General features: G+C 36.2%; 1 protein-coding gene across 1 annotated transcript; it reads right to left on the reverse strand.

Annotated features, from left to right (window-relative positions):
• CDC16 (cell division cycle 16) lies at positions 1–24,477 on the reverse strand. Its single transcript, XM_082487097.1, has 17 exons — positions 24,444–24,477; positions 22,382–22,479; positions 21,840–21,878; positions 20,925–21,065; positions 18,836–18,995; positions 17,721–17,815; positions 16,924–17,057; positions 15,173–15,252; positions 13,536–13,585; positions 12,741–12,814; positions 10,309–10,434; positions 9,422–9,574; positions 8,741–8,804; positions 5,711–5,772; positions 3,500–3,635; positions 2,491–2,581; positions 1–1,393 (listed from the first exon to the last, which is right to left on the reverse strand). Exons 4-17 carry the CDS (start codon positions 21,021–21,023, stop codon positions 1,128–1,130), a joined length of 1,590 nt encoding a protein of 529 aa, XP_082343223.1. The 5' UTR covers positions 21,024–21,065; positions 21,840–21,878; positions 22,382–22,479; positions 24,444–24,477; the 3' UTR covers positions 1–1,127.
• Between the last annotated feature and the right edge of the window lie 377 nt (positions 24,478–24,854).

Raw genomic sequence — 24,854 nt, forward strand, 5'->3', positions numbered from 1 at the left:
TTCAGGAAATCTATTCTAAACATTAAATGCCAAAACTTAGCTGCAAGTCACAGAAGAAAATATGACAGCTTGTAGCATTAAGTTTTTAATTTTAAGCCCCACACAGTGACATATGTGGAACAGGCAAGAAGAAAGGGAAGGGAAAAATTTACACAAAATACGTTCAACACTCATGCTAAGAAGGCAAACAGACCTGTCCTGGTTAGTGGATGAACAAATCAGTGCTTCTGTTTCAGAGGCATACGCTTTACTTCTTCATTTTTCAGTGAACCAATGACATTTAAAAATACCAAACTTTACATGCTTGTGAAAACTGTGTGTGTGTATATTATTCAGTTAATCCTTTGCATTGACAAAACAACTATGTGTAAAGAGAGTGACTGTGGTCCCTACAGTAGTACACTGTGGCTTACAACTTTATTATAACACTAATTGTGGGTAAGGCTGATTTATCTTAATGTTTACACCATTCAAATTTGTTGTCTAGTCAGCTTACCAAAACCAGTTCTTAAACGATGTTTCAGTAATACAATATAGAATAACTATAAAGAACAGAACTTAATGACTAGGAGAAAGTATAACAAAGTAACATGCTTTGTCATCAATTTAATGTATGCCAAATTAGAGTCAAATGATGGAAAACCACTGAAATTGCTCCTTAAAAGAATACATATTTATAAAGCAGTAAGTATAAAACTTTATGGATTCTTTTGGTCTATTTACTAAGAAAGCGTTCCTCACAGACAGGATGAAAACTCAGAAGCAACAATAATACTATATTAGACTGGCTATTCAATTTAACAACATTGTTAATGGTTCCATGTTAAGTACTGTTTTTAAACCTTCACAATATTAATGATGGCAGAAACATGGATCAGTAAACAGTTTTAAAAAAAAAGAAAATTTATTTTTACTTCATCGTGTATGATTAATTTTGTAGAAATAGTCCATCATGTATACTTTTTAATCATCCTTAAGGCAAGCATTATTTCTCTGGTGTTAAGTACAGAGTATTAGTTTGAATTCATATAAAAATAGCAAATTTTTGAAAGTGTAACACCATAACAAAAATGCTAAAACAAACATATTACACTTAAACAAAATGAGCTCTCTACCAGCATTTATGGTCACGTACTATGGTCTGACATCGATGTTTCTAACATCATATCACTTTCATTCATTTCTATCTCAAATGTTTCTTCCAATGGGCGACTAGTATCTGTACTTTTCCTTTGATGTGATGTCTCTAATGTTACTATGCCACTTTCATCCAGAGTTTGTCTTTCTATGTCGAATTCTCTGAAATCCCAGGGAGGTGAAATTATGTTCTTTAATGTCTTCATTGTGTGTACATCAAAGTCATAACATCTCAATTTGTCTTTGATCTCTGTTCCTAGGAAAGAAGTCAAACCATTAGCTTATTCCAAGTGAACACTCTCAAAAATTTATGTCAAAGAAACTATCGTCCAGAAGCTACTATGATTCTCTGTTTTCAGACCAACAGGGAGCTGTTGCTGCTTAATGACTGAAGTTGAATAGAGTTGTTCTGAAAAAATCCAGCAGCCTCTTTTTTGAAAAAAGCACAATATAGGAAGTGCAACTCAGATTCAAAAGTCAGTTCGGAGAAGTAATTGCCAATTCCCTTCCCAATTCTCTAAAAGGTTTTTTGTTGTTGTTTAAGTTATACACGGCATGATTTGCATTAACGCATGTGACACAGCTGCATGGATCTTCCAGATGTGTTAAACAACTACATATGGAGCAAGACAATCTTGAGAAGAAACATCTGCTTCAACTGCATGAACTGGCTTCAGCCTCATTGACAAGCTTGACAGGACATCAGCTGTGTTCGTTACAGATAAATCACTGAGTTCAATGAAGCAGAACTATGTCACTATAAATTGGGGGGGGGGGGGGGGGGGGGGCAGAAAGCTTTCATAGCATATTTAAACTGTGGCAATATAATATATTATCATTATGAAGCACTTTTTTTTTTTTTTTTACCATATGTAAAGTTCTGGTTTTGGAGGCAGAAGAATTTATCTTGTCTCTACAGAGCAGAGTTTTGACATGGTGAAAATGACTTGCCCAGATCTCTCTACAGCAGCATTAGCTGAAATCAAGTCCTCTGATTTTCTAACTCCATATTTCTATTTTATTTTTCCCCATTCCCTTTGGTTTCTAAGCTGCCACAAATCAATATTTTCTATAAAAGAAACCATCACCACCTCCAATGGCAAAGTCTTTCCTTTTTTTATATTAGAAAGAAATTACTGTCATGATGCTTAGAAAAAACAGTGGTCATCTGCAATTGCTGGTAAGTTCTGACTCATTTAGCCATTAAAAAAAAGCCACAACAAAAAACAAACACGAACATACTCTGCTTTGTAAGTTAACTAGGTAATGGTAGACAGTTTTTCTTGATGCAAGAATTAAGACTCCTCTTAAAGGACTTGATGACTTTAAGAGTTGCATAAGTGAAAGACTTACCAATGTAGGCTTCAGAATCACCAATATACATTTCTATGCAATGTCCAAGCATCGTGACTGAAAATGTGTCATCCCTCCTAAGACCAAGGGCCTATAAAAAACAAAACAAAACAAAACAGTAAAAAGTATTCAGTAGCAAATAAAACCATTTACATCTTAAGTCCACGATGGTTCTGAGTTTGTTGTTTTGTTGCTTGACAATGCTATCAGAGCATAGTCTTCACTGTAAAGCAAAACATTGCACAAACAAAATAATATCATCATATGAACTGGCTGAAGTAGTAAGCAAGCAAAGCACAAAAACAAAACCAGAAAAGGGTATGTATACAGACAGAGAATCATTCAGAAATCATGAAGAATAGCATACTACTAAAACAATTATTATAAAACCTGTGAGGAAGTTAATTTTGTATAGCTAAGCTACAATCTATAACAAAATAGATTGAGACATGCTTAAAGTAATTACAACTAAATGTATGTAATACAAGCTTCTAGGTAAACAGAACTGCAGCTAAATTCAAGCCAATCAACTTGTATGCTAAAAAGTCAACTGAGTAAAATTTACTGTTACTCTATGAAAACATGAAATCGCTAAAACTGTCCTGCAACAATAATATACAAGTATCATATAATAAAGATAAATCTGAGACAACAGAAAATAGCATATCTTTAAATGTTGCACTTGTTGTAAAATTCCTACTTCAAGGCATAGGTTGGAAGTATTTTAAATCATTTCAGCTGCATGAGAATTTTTTTGTACAGAAAAATGTATATGACAATTATAATATTCGACCAATTTATAAAAAAAGAAGGATCCAAGTACTAAGCTTCCCAAAGTAGCCATTTTTACAGTATCAACAGGAAACTTAGGAATCTTTAAAAAAAAAAAAAAAGATTATAAAATAAACACTAATTTGGAGGCTGGATAAAATTCTGGTTCTCTGTTCCAAAACCAAAACAGAAATAACAGAATCTGCGACCAGCACTTTAATTTAAGGCAGTTACATACCGTATGAAAATAGTCGATTGCGCTTTCAAAGTTGCCCATTAGACTATGTATGTAGCCAATGGCAGAGTAAGTAGAAGCATTTTGAGGAATTAATACTAGAGCCTGGCGATGGTATTCCAGTGCTTCTTCATATTTCCTGTTAGGGTTAAATACGGACAATCTATTAGTAAGCTTCGGGCTGAACGGTGTTTATATAGTATTATATGGGTATTTTCCTTAGCTCAGTGGCACACGATGCTGCAAGAACTTAAAAATTATTGCTTCACACTCTGAACATAATGGAATGCACAAAAGATTCATGGATATTGGCAATTTTCTTCCTCAACATAATTGAGAAATCATTGTTCCCCTTATATATCGCAACAGCTGCCTGCAGCTAGTCCCCATTTAGAGATGATCTTAACAATTTGATATGGTAAATTGCTTTAGATATTTAATGCTGCTCAATTGTAACATCAGCTTTCTTTCTGTAGCTTTCATTTTCCTCCCCAGGGGAGCAAAGCAGCAATATGAGACTAAATCACTCATTGTTCAAAGTGAGAAAAGCTTTCTGGGCAGAAATTCCACAACCCTTAAGTGCTTCATACACTTTTGTCACTTCCACTTTGTTACCGTCTCTATCAGAAAAGAAGATTTACACATATCCATAATTTCTTTCAAATACCAGCCACCCTTTCTTTGAAAATTATCCATTAATTAGACTGCTTATTGCATTTGTTATTTTATAAAACAAGGATTAAACATACATTATGGCATTACTCTGAGAAATTAAATTGTCACATTTGACATCCTAGTACCAAGCTGTTAAAAACTGTCTATTCAGAAGAAATTTTCATGTCTATAGTTATAATAAAGTTATGTAAATAGCAACAGATGAAGTTGTTGGAGCGAATTAAGTAACAGTTGAGGCAGAAACATTATGCAGCTGTTTGCTTGCTGCATGAAACTTTCCCATGATTTGAATTTTATTTTCATTCACAGTATTTACCTGTCCAATTAACTACCACAGTATTTTAATATGCTGCTTTCAAATTTCAATCACATAATGCTAGTAAGCAGATACATATCCAGTAGGTTTTTTCATAATACCAACAGCATGTATTATGAACACTAGTAAATTAAATCCAGAATTTTTTAAGTTGTCAAAGCATATGTACAGCTGCCTAAATTCTCAACTTAATTTTCTTGAACGATGGTTTACATTAGGTCGGCTTTTTGAACCTGAGCAAATCATACAATGCAAGTTGCCCTAGGTGTGATATAAGCTTATTGTAGAGATTAAAAAAAGACAAAAGAAATTATAACTGAAACAAGTATTTGAAAAAACCCTGCAATTATACTCATGAATAGATTCCAGAAGTAGTGCCTTTTGTTTGATCTTGGCAGAAGGGGTAACTATTATACATCCGTATTTCATAATGAAAATGAAGACTATCGGCAATTCAAGCACAAAGCAATTACTACCAAAGCCAAAGCAGAAGTACAACTTATATCTACCATAAACACATTCTCATTAGCAGCTTTGAAACAAAAATTACAGTATACACCAATTGAACCATTAAAACCATGACACTACAAAAAAAAATATATGGTACTGATTAAACAACAGAAAACACTAGTTAAAATCAGATTAAGTTAATTAATGAGAAAACATTTCTCTATGTTAAAACTGTTAAAGCTTGCTTATGTACTTTGCAATTTCTTTTTCTCTTCCTAGAATGGAAATACGAAATAGTTCTGTTATCAAAAACCATAAAACAGTATTTTATTGCTGTGTTAATGCCACTGAATATTTTACTTCAAGGAAAACAACATAAGCATTGATCCAAGCAATTAATCAGCACAAAACCACCTTTATGTTAATTACATCAGTGGACATATTCAAATACATCAGGACTGGGACAGCAGACAATTAGAATTCAGACCCATACAAGGATCTAAAAGCCTACAACCAACTTTCTATCTAATAAGAATCAATAGTTAAGGAAAGGCTTTCACATCAAGTACTTTAACTTGCACGTGGTAAACTGGATATAAGGGGTGATTAATGTATTTATGTTCACAAGCTGATTTAGGGAATCTTTTTCTTATAAGGTGCTTCTACACTGCTCTCATGTGGTACGTAATCTTGACATAAGGGAGAAGTAGGCCTAAAGAGAACACATTTGTGTAGTGTTCCAGATAAATGTAGCTCCAGTACTTTCTGCTTACTTGAGCTTTCTGCAAACGTGTCCTAAGTTGTTCAATAATGGCTCCCACTTATCAACTGTTACCTGCAAAATAATGCAACAATTCAAATCACTGCAGCTCGTAACTGAATTTTGTCTACTTAAAAAACAAATATACACATGAGCAAGGCAATTTATTCATGACCAAGAAAAACATCACAAGCATTTTCAGTTCTTTTCAAAACACATACTTAAGCTCAAAACATTTATTCAGTAATTCATTTTTTCTAATTTTTCTGTCCCCAAACCCAATTACATTTCTTTAAAGGGTCAGTGATAGTAAAACTTGGATGCAAACCAAACATAATTTGTTTTCTACTTAAAAAACACTTCAAGTCTCTCAGCCTAGGAGCACTGAAGAACCCCCATATAAGGTGTTTGTAAAATAATCATAAATACTGAAGGTCTTTTTACTGTCTTCTCCATAGTCTAACTTCATCTGCTCTAAATAAATTAGCTCATTTGAGGCACACAGAAGACAATATGAGCTAAAAAAATCCTTAACACTTTTTGCTAAAATTAAAAATCATTTGGACTTTATTGCGTTATGATTTTGCAATTTATAACAATGTAAGACTATCTTTGTATCTCTAGTTATTTTTGGTGTTTCCCGCTCTAATTCTAAATTTCCATTTATGTGTTTATAGATACGTTGATATTTAGTACTTCTCAATAAACAAGAATGCCACACACAAAAGAATTTAGCCATATGCATAAATTTAAGCCTGATCTACAAAGTTTGTGGCATTCATTTGAACAATACAGCTTTAACTGAAACAGAATAACCTTATTTATATGTTGGTGAGCATATAAATCTGTGCAGTTTGTTTTAGTAAATGTGTGCCTTGTCCACATGAATCATACAGAATCACAGAATTTTCAGAGTTGGAAGGGACCTCGAGAGATCATCTAGTCCAACTCTCCTGCTAAAGCAGGATTGCCTAGAGCACATTACTCAGGACTGCATCCAGGCGGGTCTTGAAAATCTCCAGGGAAGGGGACTCCACAACCTCCCTGGGCAGCCTGTGCCAGTGCTCTGTCACCCTCACCGTAAAGAAGTTTTTCCGTGTATTTGAACAGAACTTCCTGTGTTCTAACTTGTGCCCGTTACCCCTCGTCCTGTTACTGGGAACCATTGAAAAGAGCCTGGTTCCATCCTCCTTCAACCCACACTTTAGATACTTGTACGCCATAATAAGGTCTCCCCTCAGCCTGCTCTTCTCCAGGCTGAAGACTCCCAGCTCTCTCAGCCTTTCCTCATAAGGGAGATGCTCCAAGCCCTTAATCATCTTAGTTGCCCTTCGCTGGACTCGCTCCAGCAGTTCCCTGTCCCTCTTGAACTGGGGAGCCCAAAACTGGATACAGTATTCCAGTTGTGGCCTCACCAGTGCAGAGTAGAGGGGGAGAATGACCTCCCTCGACCTACTGGCCACACTCTTTCCTATGCAGCCCAGGATTCCAATGGCCTTTTTGGCAACAAGGGCACATTGCTGGGCCATGGATAATTTGCTGTCTACTAGGACCCCCAGATCCTTCTCCTCAGAGCTACTTCCCAGCAGGTCCGCCCCTGACCTATACTGGTGCTTTACGTTCTTCCTCCCCAGGTGCAGGACCTTGCACTTGCTTTTGTTGAACCTCATTAGGTTCTTCTCTGCCCAGCTCTCCAGCCTGTCCAGGTCACGCTGGATGGCAGCACGGCCCTCTGGGGTGTCAGCCACCCCACCCAGTTTGGTATCATCAGCAAACTTGCTGAGGATACACTCTGCCCCCTCATCCAGGTCATTAATGAATATATTAAACAAAATTGGACCGAGTATTGACCCCCGGGGGACACCACTGGTTACAGGCCTCCAGCTAGACTCTGTGCCACTGATCACAACCCTCTGAGTTCTGTCCCGCAGCCAACTCTCAATCCACCTCACTGTCACCTCATCTAGCCCATACTTCCTCAGCTTCCTAATGAGGACGTCATGGGAGACAGTGTCAAAAGCCTTGCTAAAGTCAAGGTAGATGACATCCACGAGTCTCCCCTCATCCAGCCAACCAGTTATAATATCATAGAAAGCTATCAGATTGGACAAGCATGATAATAAGATAAGATGAAGATAATAGGTTTTTGCAATGCTTTCCATTTTATAGGTTTATTTTGTTCTAGAAGCAATTTCATTATTTTGATAGGAGATGCCATGTTAACAATTATAGCAGCATGAGGTGGTGTCCTCATTAACTAAATTTAAACTAAAAATTGAGAAAACCTATCGTCAAATTCACAAGAAGCCTGTTACAAGGTGGTACTACTTTCATTAAGGCATCTTAAGTTACCCTAGTACAATGTGTTTCTTTAGACAAGATGACGACACACAAATAAAATAAATGGTACTACCAATCAGTGCAAACTCATTTGTGTGTTCCAGTGTTTGAGGAATTGGGGTTGTAATGGTTGACTTTTGATTCACAAAATCTCTGGAACTACGAGCACATTAACTAACCAACTTTTTGCCAGTGATTATTTTGATTACTTTCAGGAAGTTAGTTAAACATTCCTGGGCCCATTCCCACACAGTGGCTCTATCTGGTAGAAAGAAAACAAATCCATACCTACAGGATTATGTCCAAACAAAAATGGCAGTAATTCAAGAAATGGCTAACACTTAAGGTGGCAGAAGCCATCTTCACATGTGTACCCAGTTCCACCCTCAGGCCCAGAACCATTGGTCTAGTAAGACCCCAGGCTGAGAATGAGACCTGGATTCCACTTTCCAGTCAACATTTATTTTCTTTTAATTTCATACAGAAACATACTTTTTGCTTTTTCCTGTAGCACTGAAGACAATGTGTGATGATCTCATCTAAAAACCCAACATACACAATTATAAGTAGATGACACAAGTTTTAAAGTCAAATTTATATTGTATTGCTTCTACCTTAAAATAAGCATATTTTGTTCGAAAATATTATAGAATTTCCTGGAGTTTTAAAAATTTATGATCATACATGTTACTACGAAAAATACCTCATTTCCAATAGCTTTGATTTTTTCCAGTGCATCAAGAAACCACTTTTCTGCAGTTTTCCAGCTAAGAATTGACAGGGTGGAGGGAAAGAAAAGTAAATTAGTGAAGAGTTTTCATTAGCAGTATGAGAAAACTGTATTACAAGGAACAGCTCTTTGACGTTATTTCATCATATGAGTGAAATTAGCTGTAAAACACAGTAATTTATGTTTGGCTATATTTTGCATGTGCTTCTAAGGGCTAACAAGACAAAAGTTAAAAAAATCAGAAGCAAACCAAGAAGTAGTAAACGGTTCTAACATCTGCTAGGATTTTCCAGAATATATTTGGAACCTCCTGAGCTGACAAAATGTTTTGCTGTACAAAGTTTTATAGCATGTGTGCACTTGTGTGTGCAGAGGTGCCTTTTCAAGGCATGCAACCACCCCATGACAGGCACACACAAGATAACAACTGATCGCTGCAAGTTCCTCAAGCATTAAATTCTTTCCTCATTCAATCTTAAACGAGGAAGAACAACGCGGAAAGCAAGGGTTTAGGATAAACACCATCTAAACTAGAACCAAAAGAAACTTCGGATTCTATAGCTCAATATAAGAACTTTAGCAGGTATACTGGCACATTACACTTCAGAATAATCCATATTTAAGATCATATTTAATCTCATTTTGCAAGCTTACTCTCCATTTTGAAATGCAACCACTCCAACTTCATGCATAACAAAAGGATCTTCAGGTGCAATGCTTAAAGCTTGGCTGAAAAACCTTTCAGCTAACTTGGAGTTGTTGGTCAAACCATATTCCAGTCCAATATAGAGCATCGGCAAATGACACCTATAAAAAAACAAAAGTATCATGCACTTATCAGGAAGGACGTCAGAAACTATAAAGAAATACCAACTGTGTTTGCATATGTTTATGTACATCCAAGCAAAAAGCTGATTTAAATGGACTATTAACCTAAGGGGCAGTTTATATGACTTTGTATCTTTGTTAGTTGTTGACAATAAGTTGAACTTCAATACATAACTGTAACTTGTTCTGGAATTACATGTATTTTCTTAGTGCTTAAGTTAGTTCTGAGGGTTTGGGTTTTTTTCCCTAGTGTCCTTCCTACATTTCACTTACCAACTGGAATATAGAAAAAGTAAAAATAAAGGGCTTACATTTACCAATAAATACAATAGTTTTACATACAATATGACACAATTGGTCCATTACTCATTTTATAACCTTCTCCACAGCAGTGGACAGCTGTTAAAGATATTACTGTACAGCAGTTTATGACCTGGTATGACAAACATGATTCACAAATTTCAGAGAACTTTCAGGTAGAACACAGACTACCTAAATATAAATCTTGACTTTAGAACTTTAGAAAAATCACAAAAATAATCAAGTACAAATAATGCAGTCAAATGCAGATGATGAATTTTTTTTTTCCTGATTTGTTCTCTACCAGATAATTGTTGCAAATGTATTGCTACTGTTTAAAGGAATATAGGTCAATATTCTACACTAATTATGGATTAATTTTAATTTTTCTGAATATGACATTTTTGACATACCCTTTCATGAGCTGTGCAGCTGTGAAGTATGCAGCCATTGCTTGGTCATGCTCACTCTCAACTGCAAATGAATGTCCATATGCTATCCATGCAGGTCCATAGGTTCTCTCAAGTGTAGTAGCTTTGCTGAAAACAAGGGCAGGTCACAAGCAAACACATCTGAAATTAACTTTCATGCGCTTCAGATGACTACTTACATAGCAATGCTATGCCACATAGTTAGGTATCTATTAAGATAATCTTTAATGACTATTGGCAAACAAAGTTTAAAAGTTCAACAAATTATTTATTTAGCACTTTAAAGTATCACACATTTTCAAGAATTCACTGTATTTCTATTGCTGTTCACAGACAGCAGGAATTATTTGGTATTACTGAACACGAGTAATGATATAATAGGTCAATTAGTCAAAATACAGTGAGTTAGTAGTGACTCATAATGTATTACAAAATTGTAGCTATACATGTCAACATAAATGTATTCTAGCAAATGTAAGTTTCACAGGCAGGATATGAAAACACTGAATAAACTCTTAGATTGAACTGCGTGTTGAAATTTTCCCATATAATGATACTAGCCTTAATGAAGACAAGAGTATTTATTTGTCACATTGCAGACAGTTGCTGCACATCAGAGAAGTATATACCAAATGTTGCTCAAGTCCTGAGCTGCAGACTGCAACCTGAGTATCAAGACTGCAACCTGGAGTCTTTACAGAAAGACTGACTTGACAGGAACATTAGAAAGCTCTGTATGGTATTTTCTCAGTCTGAAGGCAAGGGCATTCATAACTAAACAGCTCATGACAGATATGCCCCATCTCTTCTTAAAAGCTTCTGACATGGAGATCCTACACATTCCACAAGTAATCTATTCTATTGCTTGACTGTCCTTAAACACTTCCTTTTTTCATAACATTTAATCTAAATCTTGTTTGTCACAGTTAAATTCATTATTCCTCATCACAGATCCTAGAGAACAGTTTGTTCTCTGGCTCTTGGGACAAAACTTTACATATTCAAACATTTGCATCTTACCACCCTACATCCTAGACAGCTTCAATCACTTCATAAACTTTCCTAATTGTCCACCTTCTCCAGAATACTTGTCTACTGCCTTCTGTTGAATTCAATTCAAACGTCCCACATCCATCGTGAGTTCTCCACACATGTTGACTTGTCAAGTGACACATTAAAATACAGCTTTGTTATTATTATAAAAGATGGATTATGTTCTATCACAGATGTTGTCTTCCTCATTGGTGCTGAGATGAGGTAAGCCCTTTTACAAGACATGAAAGATGCAGATAGCTCCTTCTGGAGCAGCCAGAAAGACACTTGCCTTACACGCTTCCGGGCACTGCCCAGCTGTGTCTTCTACCCTGTGCAGCATGCCCTGTGACTCCAAAACAATGATATGGGAGCTTGTGTTTTTATCCACAGTATCTCCAGATCCTTTTCTAAAAAGTAGTGCCTAGCCCACAGTTGTCCCTAGCCTCGTAGTATCTTGTTAACGATTTCTCTTTTACCAGACCTTTTTTGCTCTTTACCAGAACTACCCTGAATACTGATTCCTTCCTGCCCCGCGCCCCCCTCCCCCCCAACACGTCTATAGACCCCTCGTGGCTAGGGATGCTTGCAGATTTAATAAAGGTGCTTTTTATTTCACTACCAAAACCACCTACGTCACTCCAGACAGCTTCTTGAAGAATTTCACACTAGTACGTGTCAGGAATTTAAATAGCTTGCTCATAATAACCAGGCATTTAAACAATCTAAATTACTAACCCATCTTTACATATGTTGTCTATAAAGGTCTCAAAGGAAAACAAAAGCCTTAAAGGTTGATTTAGACTTTCTCAGTTTAAGCTTACAGCACCAAAAAAAAATGCCCTACTTCACAGCAAGGTCCCGCTCCCCAGTATGGATAAAAAAATGCAATACAGGAGACCTACAGGAAAGAGCACAGCACTGACTTACCAACCTAAAAAGTCTAAGGCTGCTTGTACACAGAAAAAACTAGACAGCCAAATGTCAGAATTTTCTGTCTAAGTCTTCCCTTTAAGATACAAAAACTGAACCTGGGAGAATGCCTGAGTGTCCTTAAGCTGAGAATGGAGGCTTGAGCACGTAGCTGTAGTTGGCTTGGCAGCATGAGCAAATGCAGGGACTACACCTGCCTATAACAGGAAGGTGATTACCAAAAGAGATTCTATGTAAGTTTGTACCTCATTTTTAAAGCATGTAGAAGGTTGAGGTCTAAATTGGTATACCAAAAAAAGGGTGTCAACAAAAGGAATATTTCAGTAGTAACCAGTTTACCAAGACTTCTGTTTACTTTATGGGCTTACAAAACCCACGAACATTAAATATTTATGTAGTGATTGAGGAACAGATTAACTAAGAAAAACTGGCAAAAAAAAAAAAATTACCTGAGATATCTTCTGGCGTGTTCATTTTTGTGGCCAACCATGAGATAGTAGCATCCTACTGCAAACCATGACACCTACACATTAAAATCAAAATCGAATATTATTAGATATATCATACCAATTTTAGTGAAACATTACCATTGGTGATGCAAAACAGAGGAACAGATTATAATTAGAGAAGTTAGGAACATATAATTAGAAAAGTTAGGAACATTTTCACTGAAATCACAGTCAGCTTTTTGAATTATTTGATATAGCAGACAAGTTAGAACTTCTCTAACTGGGTTTGTTCAGCCTCATGAAGAGAGCGCTAAGTGGAAAGCTTATTGCTGTCTTCAGTTATCTAATGGTTGGGAATACAGAAGACAGAGCCAGATGCTTCTCAGAGGTGCAGGGACAGGATGGGAGACAATGGGTACAAGTTGCAACATGAGAAATTCAGACTGAGTAAAATGAAAACAATTTTTCACTATGAAGCTGATCAAACATTGGAAAAGGTTGCCCGGAGAGTGATATACATTTATTACTGAAAAATAATTTAAAACAAATGCTACAAAGTGAATACCTCACACTGAATACCTCACACAATATATTTTACAAGTACTTTGTTTTAAAAAAGAACCTTGGTATAAGAAAATTACAATGCATAGAAAATAAAAGAAGTGAACCACTCTTACTAGTTCCATCCAGAAACAGATTTTGAATTCTGTTGCTCAAACTGACAATTACATTACAACTTTAACGTGCTTTCACCTAGAAAAAACTACCAGGTAATGAAGGCTTAGAAAAACTTACAGGATTATTTGGGTACAAGTCCACCAGTTTGTGAGAAAGATAGAAAAGCTCTATGTAGTGGGAAGAAACAAGAAAAGAAAATTAAAATGTGCTAAACCATTAAGATGTTTCAAGCCCTTTTGCTTTCTATACAAAATATCCAGAACATCTAACATTATTAATGCACAAGTGACCAAAAATGTTTTCTGTTTAGTAGTAATGCTTCAAACTGCCTCAAAATAGATTTGGGTTTGCAATTAACTGGAAAAAAAAAAAACAAAAACAAACCAACCCAAACCAACCAACCCATAAGGCTTCACAGCACGTAAATAAGCAGCTATACATCCCACCCCTTAAGAATTCTGCAACAACTTAGGTCATTAACATACATTAAAATAAATGCCTGTAATATTACACTTGAATGTATCTTGTCTTGAATTTCATACACTTAAAAGGTATAACATACTGGCTAGATCAATTTCAAAGTAGAGTCCTGTGCATTAGCATGCTGAAAATAGGACAAAAGCAAATAAATGATTGTATTATTTGGAATAATTCTAAGTGACTACTTTTCTAATAAAAGTAATAATTTTAGTTATTCTAGTTAACTTACTATGGATTTTCTAACAACAGCAGAAGTAATCAGATACAGGATAACAATTCTATTGCATATGAAATTTCAAAAGAAATAGCATTACACTACATAATATTTCTATTTCATCAGAGCACAGTGCTCCTAAATTGATGAGTTTGTCCTGGAGTACTTTACATCAATTCTTGGCTTCAGAAAAATCAAATACGAAAACTGGCTTACAAAATACCAACTTATTTACAAAATGCTTCTCAAGGCAGACTTAGAAGAAAAATCAGAGTACTGGCCACATTTTCTGTAAAGTGACTGAAAAGTACATTTACTAAACATTGAGAAGTACTAGTACACCTAATGACCTATTTGAGTACATACAATCCACCATCCTTCGAGAGACTGCAAATCATATGAGCTCCTTATTCTATTTTCCAATTGGTTTTAAAGACATTCAAGCTCTTCACTTGCTTTGGATGTTTATATGCAGTCTGAAATGAGAAAAAGCCATCCCAGCTGCAAGTAAGCTATTCTTGTAATTCCAACAGAGGTGCTGCATGATTATTAACTTGTTTGAACTAAAGAGAGGCCTTCACAACAGCAAAGGCAAGGAGAGTCTAGAATTTTTCCTAACATGGAAAAAGCATGTCTACCTAAGCATACACACTGCTGAAGAGTTCCTTCTAGTTTTAAATTAATATATTTTATTTTATTGTTGAGCAGAAAAAGTACACTTAGATCCTCTTAAGAAGATTGCCCAAAACAGAAATCAAACAGAAATGAAGCAGTGTAGCTCACTAAATTTCTGGCTACATAGCCCAGGGATTAAAAGACAGTGACGCTCATGATCATGAATGAATAAAGACTCTTTGCACAGCTACTCCCCCCTGCCCTGTCAGCTATAAAACTCCTTTCTTTGCCAGTTACCACTGTTTTCTTGAAACTGCAGGTAGGAAGAAAAATACATGTAAATTTTTAAATGGTTTATTAGGGGGTTTCTTGGCATCCTTATTTTTTTTTTAAATTGAAGCTTTGCAATCTTCTTTAGATTCATATTAAATGTTGTGTTTCTTACCATTCGCTTTATTAAGCTCCACAAGTGTCCCTATATGCACAGGTAAACAATTTGCATGGAAAGGATCTTTTTCCATCACTCTAAAAAAAAAAAAATAAATCTGCAATGCACATTTCAAAAATTTTTATGTGTTATAAACAAGCTGCTTTTATAGTGTGTAATGTTCCAGTTAATTACCACTTTAGGCACTGGAAAACTATTTTTGACCAGAAGGTACTATTAACAGCATAATAAAGGCTATCTTAAGACCAGAAAAACAACAATTAATTGAGATTAACAGAAAAGGATAACAGAAAATTCTTGCAAGCTGAATATCAATTAGAAAGAGAGAATACAACGTACATTTGTTTGCAAGTCACTTCAAATTTAACCAGTAAACAGCAAGCAACAACATTTCTGTTCTTCTTTTCCAGATGTTTGACAGCAACTTCCAGGCAATGGCCCTCAGCTTTCTCAGTTTAACACTAAGCAGTATGCCTTAGGAAACATACTTAGCTCAGTTTTAAATTTTTTATTTCCTGTGGCATTTAGAAATGGAAGACAGTCTCGCAGAGAACGGACTGCATGCCGGACATGGCTTCTAGGCATGTGCCCTTTTTGTAAGCCTTGGCATTTGGTAAACTAAGCAGAGAAAGAAATTATGTCTTCAAATCTATACACAGAATCTCTTAAATCAGAAGTACATCATTATTAATCCATTGTCAGAGAACCACACCTTGAAACAGTTAAAAGTTTAGTTGACATTTTTAAATAGTTCAAAGTATTTCAAATGAAAAGTATAAAAGAACATATAAACAAGTATGTTAAATGCTCTCTTAAAGAAAGTCTAAAACTTTGAAGTTATATGGACTTTTCAAACTCAGATTTCCAAGCTCTAGCATCTGTAATAGTCTCCTCCTTCAGAGACCAGGTGTGACAATTAAGTTTCAGAAACAAAGATGCAATATAATCTTAATGATGTAATTGGAGTAATTTATTTCAATAGGCTCATGATTACATTCAAATGTTTAAATTCACCCTGTTAGCATTCTCTACAGCATTCCCCAAAATCTTGCCTGTACTCAGTTCCATGGGATATTCTAAATAGCAATGGCTTGCTTCAGCTATAACACTGTACTATAAAAAAAACCCAACAAACTAAAACCGAAACAAACCCCCTTCTATTTTATACTACTAATATTCTGAGACTATGCAGTACATACACAAAAATACAGTTTCTTAAAAAGCTAGTTGTCAGGCCAGCAGAAAAAATAGCTCCACAACCACGCATTCACATTTAAAATAGTTGAGAAGCAATCCATGTTGTTGTTCTGACTGATTAGACAACTGAGCAGCGCTGTATGCCTGGGCTACGTAACACAGTACCCGGCACATCAAAATTAACATAACTGTTAATCAGCCAGAGAAATTATACTTCCCAACTAACCAACTGATCCAAACCTGTTCATTCTGAAGGTCAAACAAGAAGTAGGTACAGAACACACAAAACTGAAGGTACCAGAGTAAGGGAGAGACTGGAGGAAGGGAAGTGCTGCACAGTGCAGATTAACTGGAGTTTTGCTTTGGATACTTCTGCTACATATAAAAATAAAGTGTCTCGCCAGACACAAACTACACATTTTAAATACCTAAAACTTTGTATCAAATTGTTATGTATGTCAATGCACTGAACAATGATATTCACTGTAAGTCCAGGCATAATTAATATACTACACCATATGAGAGAAAACAAAGTTGCTTTCTATACTTACACAGAAGTAAGCTTGTAACACATTTTGAAATCACAGTTATAATAATGTCTTTCAGCTAAGGATACAACCACATCCAGGTTTTCCTGAAGACCATCTACTGATTCAGGAATCAGTGTTTCACTGGGCTTATTATACTGAAAGACAAAAGAAACAACATCTGAATCCAACCTAAAATCAGATGGTAATTATATATAATATGGTATTATACAGATATTAATATTTTTAGTTCTAAAAGAGTACTTAAGCAGTATTAAGCTTCTTAGAATTCTAAGGTTTAAACTGAAAGCCCATAAAACACTTATTTGGTAAAACGGTTCTTTATAATGTACTTAAAAGCTCATCTAGAACATGAAATATACTTGCCAGTGTTAATACCTTAAGCGTGGGCTGTAGAAATGAGTGCTGAGCACTATATAGTTGGCTTTCAGTGCTCTCATTTTATCTTTGGAAAAACTAGTCTGGAATAATGTTATATCCTAATATTTTCAGGTAACTGACATTTTACATACATTATTAATGTTCTTTTTCCCCACCTACAAGTTTCTCAAGAAATAAAGCTAAAAAAACTCAATTAATCAGAATTTCAAGTTGTCACCGCATCAGAAAATAAGTTTACACAGAACTATTATACTACCTCCATAAAGTGATATCTACTGCATCAAAATTTTTAAAATAATCAAAGCTACAAAGGCTTTATTTAGTCCAATGTTAAGAATAAATAGAATTAAAAAAAAATATACATCTGAAGTCAAGACTTTCAATCAATTCTCCAGCTTTTTAGTCAGCTTTGGGTTTACCTTTTTCAATTTATTCTCAAATAAGAAGTGAAGCAATTCTTGTTCTTCTTCTGTACATTGTCTACTAAGAGGTAGAGATTCAAGAAGTTCTTTTTCTATGTGAATTTAAAAAAAATTGAATTGGTCATATTACAGAAGAAATAGTAAGATCGAACATTTTAGTAACTTAGAGATGCAAAGATTTTTATGATGCTCATTGCAAAATTACAAGGAAGAAAACAATACAGACACTAAAAAGAGATAATACTACTAATTATGGAAATTAATGATTGAATTCTTAGTTTTTCCCTCTACACTTTTAAATAAAATTTAATCATAGAATCACAGAATGGTTTAGGTTGGAAAGGACCTTGAAGATCATCGAGGTCCAACTCCCCTGCCATAGACAGGGAAACCTCCCACTAGACCAGGTTGCCCAAGGCCACGTCCAGCCTGGCCTTGAACACCTCCAGGGATGGGGCCTCAACAACCTCTCTGGGCAACCTGTGCCAGTGCCTTACCACCCTCAATTGATGTTCAATCTGAACCTGCCCTCTTCCAGTTTAAAGCCATTCCCCCTCATCCTATCGCTACATGCCCTAGTTAAATGTCCTTCCCTGGCTCTCCTGTAGGCCCCCTTTAGGTACTGGGAGGCCGCAATAAGATCTCCCCGGAGCCTTCTCTTAAGAAAGCCTTATCTTAATAAAGATGACATAACACACCACTATTTTTATTTATTCTACATGTTACATTTTATCACTTGCATTGCTATATTAAGCAATGCCTACTATAACTAAGCAAGTGCTAGTAGGGTTTTGTGGATTCAAAGCCTGTGAAGTTGAGAACACACGAAAAACATTGTTTAGGCTGGTCAAAGAGCATGGGAGCTGCCAGAGCTAAGAGACAGGACAGCTGGGTTACTTTGTTTCTTTTAATTCTTAGCACCAAAGGACTGAAAAATAAAGTTCAAATGTAAATTTGAGCAGATTATAATTTTCTCTTATTTCATACATTTTCTATTCTTAACATTTTAAAGTTTGTTACTTGTAGCATTGCTTTAGTTTTTATCCAGGAAAAAGGCATATTGGGAAAGCAGCTAAATGTTACTTGTATACGAGAAATACTACTATCCAGACCTTCTTGTGCTGTCAGCATATGGTGTGACGTCAAAAGATCAAATGCTTCAAAGCAGTAAACATCAAGCTTCAGGGCCTCTTTGTAGCTGTATGTTGCTAGAGTTCTATTATCCAAAGCATCATAGATCTTCCCTCGCAAAAGGCATATAGAGCTCTTGATCTGGTGGAAAAGCAGGGCTGGAGGTCAAAGACTGAATCAATGTTTGCAATTTGGTTTTGAGCACAAATCAAATGGGCTCCCTGAAAGGTAAAAAGCATTTCATGTATGATGGAACCTGGTTTTCTAGTGCTGTTTTTAAATAAAATATTGTCTCTACTATCTTAAAAAATAAAATGAACGCTCTGTCAGATTACCTACTGCCAAATGAACACATGCTTGAAGTAAGTAGAGGGAGGATAGAGGAAGATAGTTTATCTTTTCTACTTCTGGCATCCAGCTCTCTGATATTTAGTTGTAAGCTATTTATACTAAATTCCCTTCATATTCAATACAGGGAAATCATCACTTTGAAAGGTGACACACTTCTTTGTTGACTATTAAACCATATATTTCAGGCAAGACAAGAATGACTGCAGTAGAGATGAAAAAGGCCAAATCAATGGACTCAACTACTTTGAGCAGAAAATTGATCCTTCTTTTCAACCCAAAACATGGATGTTTCAGACACGGAAGTAGTGAAAGATCATTATTACCATAGTTAAAGTTGTACTAAGATGTCTAATAACTAACATGTTCTTTTAAAACTCTCCAGATGGGTATTCAATTCAGTCAGAAGGCCACAGAAGTCTCAGCAAGTTACTTGCAGAAAGTTTACACCTTACGCATCTATGCCATCAGACTAACCAGAAAGACCAACTCTCTCAGGATTTCACATACTAGAAACAGTATAGCTGCATTAATAACTTATAAACCCCAGGGGGGCTGCTACAGTGGTAATATTTCTACCAGCTTGGAGGCCAGTCACTCTTACTCTGGAACTACTGTCTGTGCAAACTAATCAAGTTTGCAGAAGCTGCGTTCCTAGAGAACAGTTCGATTTAAAATTTCTCTTAGCAGCATCCACTTCAGTAGTTCTCTCCTTTGGCAAACCAAAGCCATCCTCATGTTTGTGAACTACATTATCACAAGCATTAGTGAAGGTAAAGACTGACAGAAGCTGAGTTTTTTGGCTGGGCTATTTTTCAGTCAAAACATTTTCCCAATTAAGTTCAATAATCAGCCACACAAACACTTGGGCCATGAAGTACCATGAAACTGGGAGCAAGAACAAACACCCAAAACTGAGGACTTCTTTCTTTGCTTGCAGTGGTAGCTTAAATGTTCCCATTAAGGTGCACTGCAGTAGCTCGGTCTAATCCACTTCTCCCTTAAGTCATCTAATACCAGCATTTGAAATAAGTTCACACTGATGATTTAATCCATTTTGCTACTGTAGTCTTACAAGGAAAATGCCATCTGTCAATCACCTTCACTGTAGTTTCAGTTAATAAACTTCAATTTATAACTCCAAAAGTAAAGACTGTTCATAGACTCTTCAGCCTACACATGGTAGTGATCCCTTTTAATTGTGTGCCTATAGAGAATTTTTTCACTGAGCTTCAAAAACTTCACCTTCACGTCACATCATTTTCAGATGCAATCAAAAAAATGTCCCACTGAGAACAACACTTGAGTGATTAAGGAAATACCTTATTAAAAATATCTAGAGGAGAAGAAAAGTTGCTTTGTTATCTCACAATCTGCAGCCCAGTTGAAAGAAGCATTAGCTTACATTATCAAGACTGAAACCGCAGCAGAGCTAAAAGACTCTAAAAACCAATGTTAGATCATGAACTTCCTGCAAAGTATCTGCAAATGATTTATGGGAAGTTGTTGAAAACACTCTTCATTTTTGTAAACCAAGTTATTTTCATATAGGCAAGCTGACTTCTGACTGAAAGGAGAACAATTCAGCATTTTTGGAAATTATGTTATCCAAAAAGAAAGCTTAAGCACAGTTTCAGATTCATACAGCTGTAAAATCACTTTCTGATATCACACATTTTTTTATTAGTTAGAAAAAAAATTGTTTTAAAAAATGTCACTTACAGAGGATTGTGACATCTCCCAGTCTGTGCTAGAGTCTTTCAATCCACTTTCATCCTTCAAGTACTTTTCAAAAAGTCTTTTGTTGATTGGCTCTTCCATATCAAGAATATCCAGGGCCTGTTGATGTTCTTTTGCAGCATACTAGCCAAACATGTGCATGTAAAAAACAAGGTTGGGATTTGAAACATCTGTACATAAAGCACCGATAAACACAGTGTCACATTTCAAAGGCATAGATTATAGCAATCAGTGCTTATCAGCAGGTTTTTCATGCATACATATTCTTATTTGGACATGTGTCATTCTACAACTACAGTCAACTATTTTACTAGTCATCTATAATACGCAAAAAATTATAAAATTAATACCTACAGAAAAATCTGTTATTCAGCATTATGCAATCACAGAAGCATATATGCTTCTAAAAATATTTAATACAGGTTTTAATAAAATACAATGATCTTATTCCATAAGCAGCACATTATTCTATTTCAAATTTCTATATTTAATCTACCAATTGATTCAGTTGTCCTGCGAAAGAACTGCATTTTACTATTCACATATCACATTTTATACAGAGTATAAAGCTGCTAAATGTATTTATATAACCATAAATCACATCTCCTTTGGTCAGACTACAACAAGCCAATTAAAAATGTAAACACAAAGACATGAGACAAAAATTATTCATATTCTTTCGCCACAAAATATTAAAGGAGTATTTTCTTTCCTGGAAAAAAAGGTCAGTTGGATTTCTTCAGAATAGTACCACAACAAATACTCCAGCAACCATACCAAAGGTTAAAGAATTAATTCAAGTGTCACAAAATTAAACCTGTCATTCCAACGAACACAGAGATCTACATTGCCTGTCAGATACCTAATCTTCACAAGATGGTTAAAAAATGTACTCACATGACATCTAGCTGCAAGGTAGCGACATGCTTCGTATAACTGAAAGAGAAGTTTCATACATATTAGTTATAAAGAGAAAGCATTTTTACTTACACTGCTAGACTCCACTTTGCTCTCTCCTTTTCTAGTTGTATGGCTTCTTCATCCCTTTCACCTCCAAAAATCTCTCCTGACCAAAATGACTAAGTCTGTAACACTTTCTCTACTATTAAACTCTCAAGGGACACTTGCTTCACTCTTGCCTTCATTACTCATTAGCAAAGTGGAAGGACAATTTAAACAACTACACCTGAAGTGACACTACACTGCTGCAGTTACATCCTTGGACCCAATCTCTTTTCTGTGACTCTATCTGGAGACAACAGTTTCAATCTAGCCCATTGAACACAGGGCTATACCTGGTTCAGATAACTACATCATGCAGGTTTTTTAATCACTTTTCCCATAAACCTTATCCTCTGATGGTGAAGAAGTCACTGTGGTTAGCAGCAGAGGTTTAAAAGTGGAATAACAACAGTAGGTCTTTGACTAAAATGACTTACCTTATCCAACTTACGTGATCGAAGGGCATGTGCTGCCCTATGATACTGAGCTGTTAGGTAAAGACATTGGGCCAACCAATAGATATCTTGTGGTTCCTCTAAAATAAAAGAACAAATTACAAGTCATTAATTTATAATATATCTTTAAACATTTTCATACAGAATATTCACTTTTACTTCACTAGAAAACTATTTTCCCCTACTCTAGGATCCTACTGAGTCACAAAGTTTAATTTTTTTTAAAATATGCATGTATAAAAAATTTCATAGAATCATAGAATTGTCTAGGTTGGAAGAGACCCTTGGGATCATCGAGTCCAACCATCTACCCTACTCTACAAAGCTCTCCCCTACACCATATCCCCTAACACCACATCTAAACGTCTCTTAAACACATCCAGGGATGGTGACTCAACCACCTCCCTGGGCAGTCTATTCCAATGCCTGACCACCCTTTCTGTGAAAAATTCTTTCCTAATATTCAGTCTAAACCTACCCTGTTGGAGCTTGAAGCCATTCCCTCTTGTTCTGTCATTAATTACCTGTGAGAAGAGACCAGCACCAACCTCTCTACAGTGTCCTTTCAAATAGTTGTAGACAGTGATGAGGTCTCCCCTCAGCCGCCTCCTCCTCCTCAAACTAAACAGTCCCAGCTCCTTCAACTGCTCTTCATATGATTTGTCTGCTAGGCCCTTCACCAGCTTCGTTGCCCTCCTCTGCACTCGCTCCAGCACCTTGATATCTCTCTTGTATTGAGGTGCCCAAAACTGGACACAATACTCGAGGTGTGGCCTCACCAGTGCTGAGTACAGGGGCACAATCACCTCCCTACTTCTGCTGGCCACGCTATTTCTAATACAAGCCAGGATGCCGTTGGCTTTCTTGGGCACCTGGGCACACTACTGGCTCATATTCAGCCGCTTGTCAATTAGAACCCCCAGGTCTCTTTCTGCCAGGCAGCTTTCCAGCCACACCTCCTCAAGCCTGTAGTGCTGCATGGGGTTATCGTGGCCCAAGTGCAGGACCTGGCACTTGCCCTTGTTGAAACTCATACCACTGATGTTGGCCCAGTGATCCAATCTATCTAAGTCTCTCTGTAGAGCTTCCCTATCCTCCAGGGAATCAACACTCCTGCTTAACTTGGTGTCATCTGCAAACTTGCTGATGATACACCCTATGTCCTTATCAAGATCATCAATAAAGACGTTGAACAGAAATGGTCCCAACACTGAGCCCTGAGGCACACCACTTGTGACCGGCCGCCAGCTGGATTTAAATCCATTGAGCACCACTCTTTGGTATTATGATTTATGATATCTATCAGTGAGAAATTAAAAAATAATCAGATTTTAACTTTAAAGACATCAGATATAGTGCACTGGACAGTGAATACAAAAAATCTTATACTAGAGGTGTATCATGAGAAGGAGACAACTACAAATCTAAAAAAAAAAAATAAAAAGTAGCAGTTGTAGGTTACGCTGCCCTTGAACATTGGGCAGAAAAACGCAACCCAGAGTTGTCTCTCTCAAAAAAGATCAGTGGGAACCTAGCAGCGAAAGTGAAAGCATTACACTTTTGTAGCTTGAAGTTACAATTGCAGAAGCACAGCTTAGTACTCTCCTACTTTACTGGCAACCAAAGCTTTTGTGGGATCAAGGCCTTAGAATCATTTTAAGAAATGTAAATGGACCATAGCTGTAGGCAAACATAGGCTACCAGCATCAACTTACTCAGTAAACCTGCATTCTACTTGTCACCCAGAGCACCAGTGAATCCTGTAGGAAACCACTGTTGTCTCTTGTAGCTTTTGTTTTGTTTTGTTTCTTTAGGTAGGCAAACCTTAAGGTTTGGCCAGACATTAATTTTAATACAAAGCTCAAACAGGAAGGAAAGATAGACCCTGCTCTATTTGGAAAAACTGCATGCCAAGGATCACAGAAAAGCACTTACAGCAAACTCAAAACTTCAACACTTAGCCACACAGCTTAAAACAAACCAACAAACCAGAATGCTATCAGAAACAAGTTAATAAAAAACAATGTAAAAAGTAACTACTTACCATGAGAAAGTGAAGCTACTTTGTCTGCCCAAAACAGGGCACTTTGATACTGCTGCTGTAAAAGCATGATAGTAATAATTAGTATTTATTTGTGGTTAACTTTCCTGGATTATTTTGAAATATACTGTACACCATTCACATTTAACATCTTATGCATGTAGTCTCTAATGAACGTCGATTCACATTTGAGATCTTTCTAAGTTCAAGAAACAGTTTAAAAGGGCCAGTACTGTAACTTTTAAAGGATAGCAAAAAGTAATTCGAGGAAGGGCTGTTTGTTTATTTTCAATAAAATGCAGGTATCTTCAACCAAGAGGTATGTACAACATAAAAATGGCAATAGATCATTAGCTGATTTGCTGTCACTTAAAAAGTAGCAAGAATCCCTCCCTTCCAGTTAAAATAGACGCT

Source organism: Vanellus vanellus (genome assembly GCF_965231255.1).
Source record: "Vanellus vanellus genome assembly, chromosome: 1".
NCBI lineage: Eukaryota > Metazoa > Chordata > Aves > Charadriiformes > Charadriidae > Vanellus > Vanellus vanellus.

Bases quoted from the DNA above. Each gene is read 5' to 3' on its own strand.
- CDC16 (XM_082487097.1), bottom strand. From the start codon at position 21,023: ATGGAAGAGCCAATCAACAAAAGACTTTTTGAAAAGTACTTGAAGGAT. The intron at 12,815-13,535 runs GTAAGTTTTTCT...TTTAATGTGTAG, and splicing joins ACTTGTACCCAAATAATCCT to GTGTCATGGTTTGCAGTAGG. The intron at 1,394-2,490 runs GTAAGTCTTTCA...CTTCTTTCCTAG, and splicing joins TGATTCTGAAGCCTACATTG to GAACAGAGATCAAAGACAAA.